Source organism: Austrofundulus limnaeus, unplaced genomic scaffold, assembly GCF_001266775.1.
Source record: "Austrofundulus limnaeus strain Quisiro unplaced genomic scaffold, Austrofundulus_limnaeus-1.0 Scaffold1324, whole genome shotgun sequence".
NCBI lineage: Eukaryota > Metazoa > Chordata > Actinopteri > Cyprinodontiformes > Rivulidae > Austrofundulus > Austrofundulus limnaeus.
Genome location: NW_013953726.1, coordinates 23366 through 24647, shown reverse-complemented (window position 1 = coordinate 24647; position 1282 = coordinate 23366). Strand labels below are relative to the sequence as shown.

The 1282-nt window shown below is 38.4% G+C and overlaps 1 protein-coding gene across 1 annotated transcript in view; it reads left to right on the top strand.

Moving 5' to 3' along the window:
- Positions 1 to 1282, top strand: part of LOC106534976 (N-chimaerin) — a 24817-nt gene that overhangs the window by 1581 nt on the left and 21954 nt on the right. Inside the window, exons 3-4 of the mRNA XM_014031806.1 lie at positions 443 to 481; positions 651 to 706. Of these exons, the coding sequence (XP_013887260.1) occupies positions 443 to 481; positions 651 to 706 (95 nt within the window). The remainder of the gene's footprint in view (positions 1 to 442; positions 482 to 650; positions 707 to 1282) is intronic.

The following is a 1282-nucleotide window of genomic DNA, read 5'->3' as shown; positions in this document are numbered from 1 at the left end:
CACATATACTTCAAATAAAGTTATCCTTTTTGAATTAGTGCAGTTTTAATGTATTTATTTATTTACTAGTCAATTTATATATTTCTGCTTTTATTTCTAATTATGTCTGTGTCTGTCCTCCGTACTGCAGAAGACTTTCATTCAAATCAGGTGTGTTTGAGCAGAGAAAAAAGTAAAACATGCAGGGCTGCGGCCCTCGAGGACCAGGATTGCCCACCCCTGGTCTAAACCTACTATTTAGTTCAATCTCTCTGATGGTATGGGGGTGCATTAGTGTTAGATCAGAAATTAGGTTCTTCGTAATCAGCAGGAGGAATATACTTTAACTTATCTTGTTGATGGATTTTAGTCAAATATCTAATATGGATCACTGCTACATTTTCTCCACTTGGTGGCTCTTTGAGAAAGGAAACATGAGCAGCTCTACCTTCTTTGTCCTCAGATCATGACGAGTACAGGCCACCGGTGTGGAAGTCCTACTGTAAGTCTTGTTAAAAACACCTTTATGTAATTTCTTATTTGATATATAATTGCCTTCGTTGAGAACAATAACATATGGGTTGGTTTATTTATATTTTTATAACACATGGTGCAATGCCTGCTTTGTTTTTCTGTCAGTTCTTTCATCTGAAGCTTGTTTTCTGCTGCAGTGTACCAGCTCCAGCAGGAGGCGCCTCACCCACGCAGAGTCACTTGCACCTGTGAGGTGAGAACTCACGCAGTCTTACCGTCTGCCGCCCAGTGTTTACTCATGTCTCGTGCGCTGGTGAGAGAGTCTGCTTTCATCATCCGTTACAACTGCTTATCCTTTGTTGCAACCCAGACAAAAACAAATCAAGACGAGGCGATTCAAAGCCTGGTTTATCAAGTCAAAACTTTGCTTTTACAAAATGTGATACAGTGCACAAAGTGTCAAAGCCAAAATGTGAACAAAGATGTTTTTGCCTGCGTGAGTATGACTGTGTTAGCAAAATATTTCATGAACCAGTGGAAAGATTTCTGTGAAACATTTATGAAGTAATTAGTGGGTGAATACTGTATATAAAACTGATGCTAAACTGAATTAAAGGTGACACAACGGTTATTTTTAAAAATATTGAACCGTAGGATCGCTAAAGAAAGTTTATTTTGTTTGTTTTGTTTGATACGATGCAGCAGACATCTGTTACACCAGTGTTTCCCAAAGTTGGGGCCAATCAAGGTGGGGTCCTGAAAAGATTTTCTGAATTAATTCCATTTTTGCCTTAGTTGTTACAAAGGTGTGAGCTTAGTGTATTTAAAA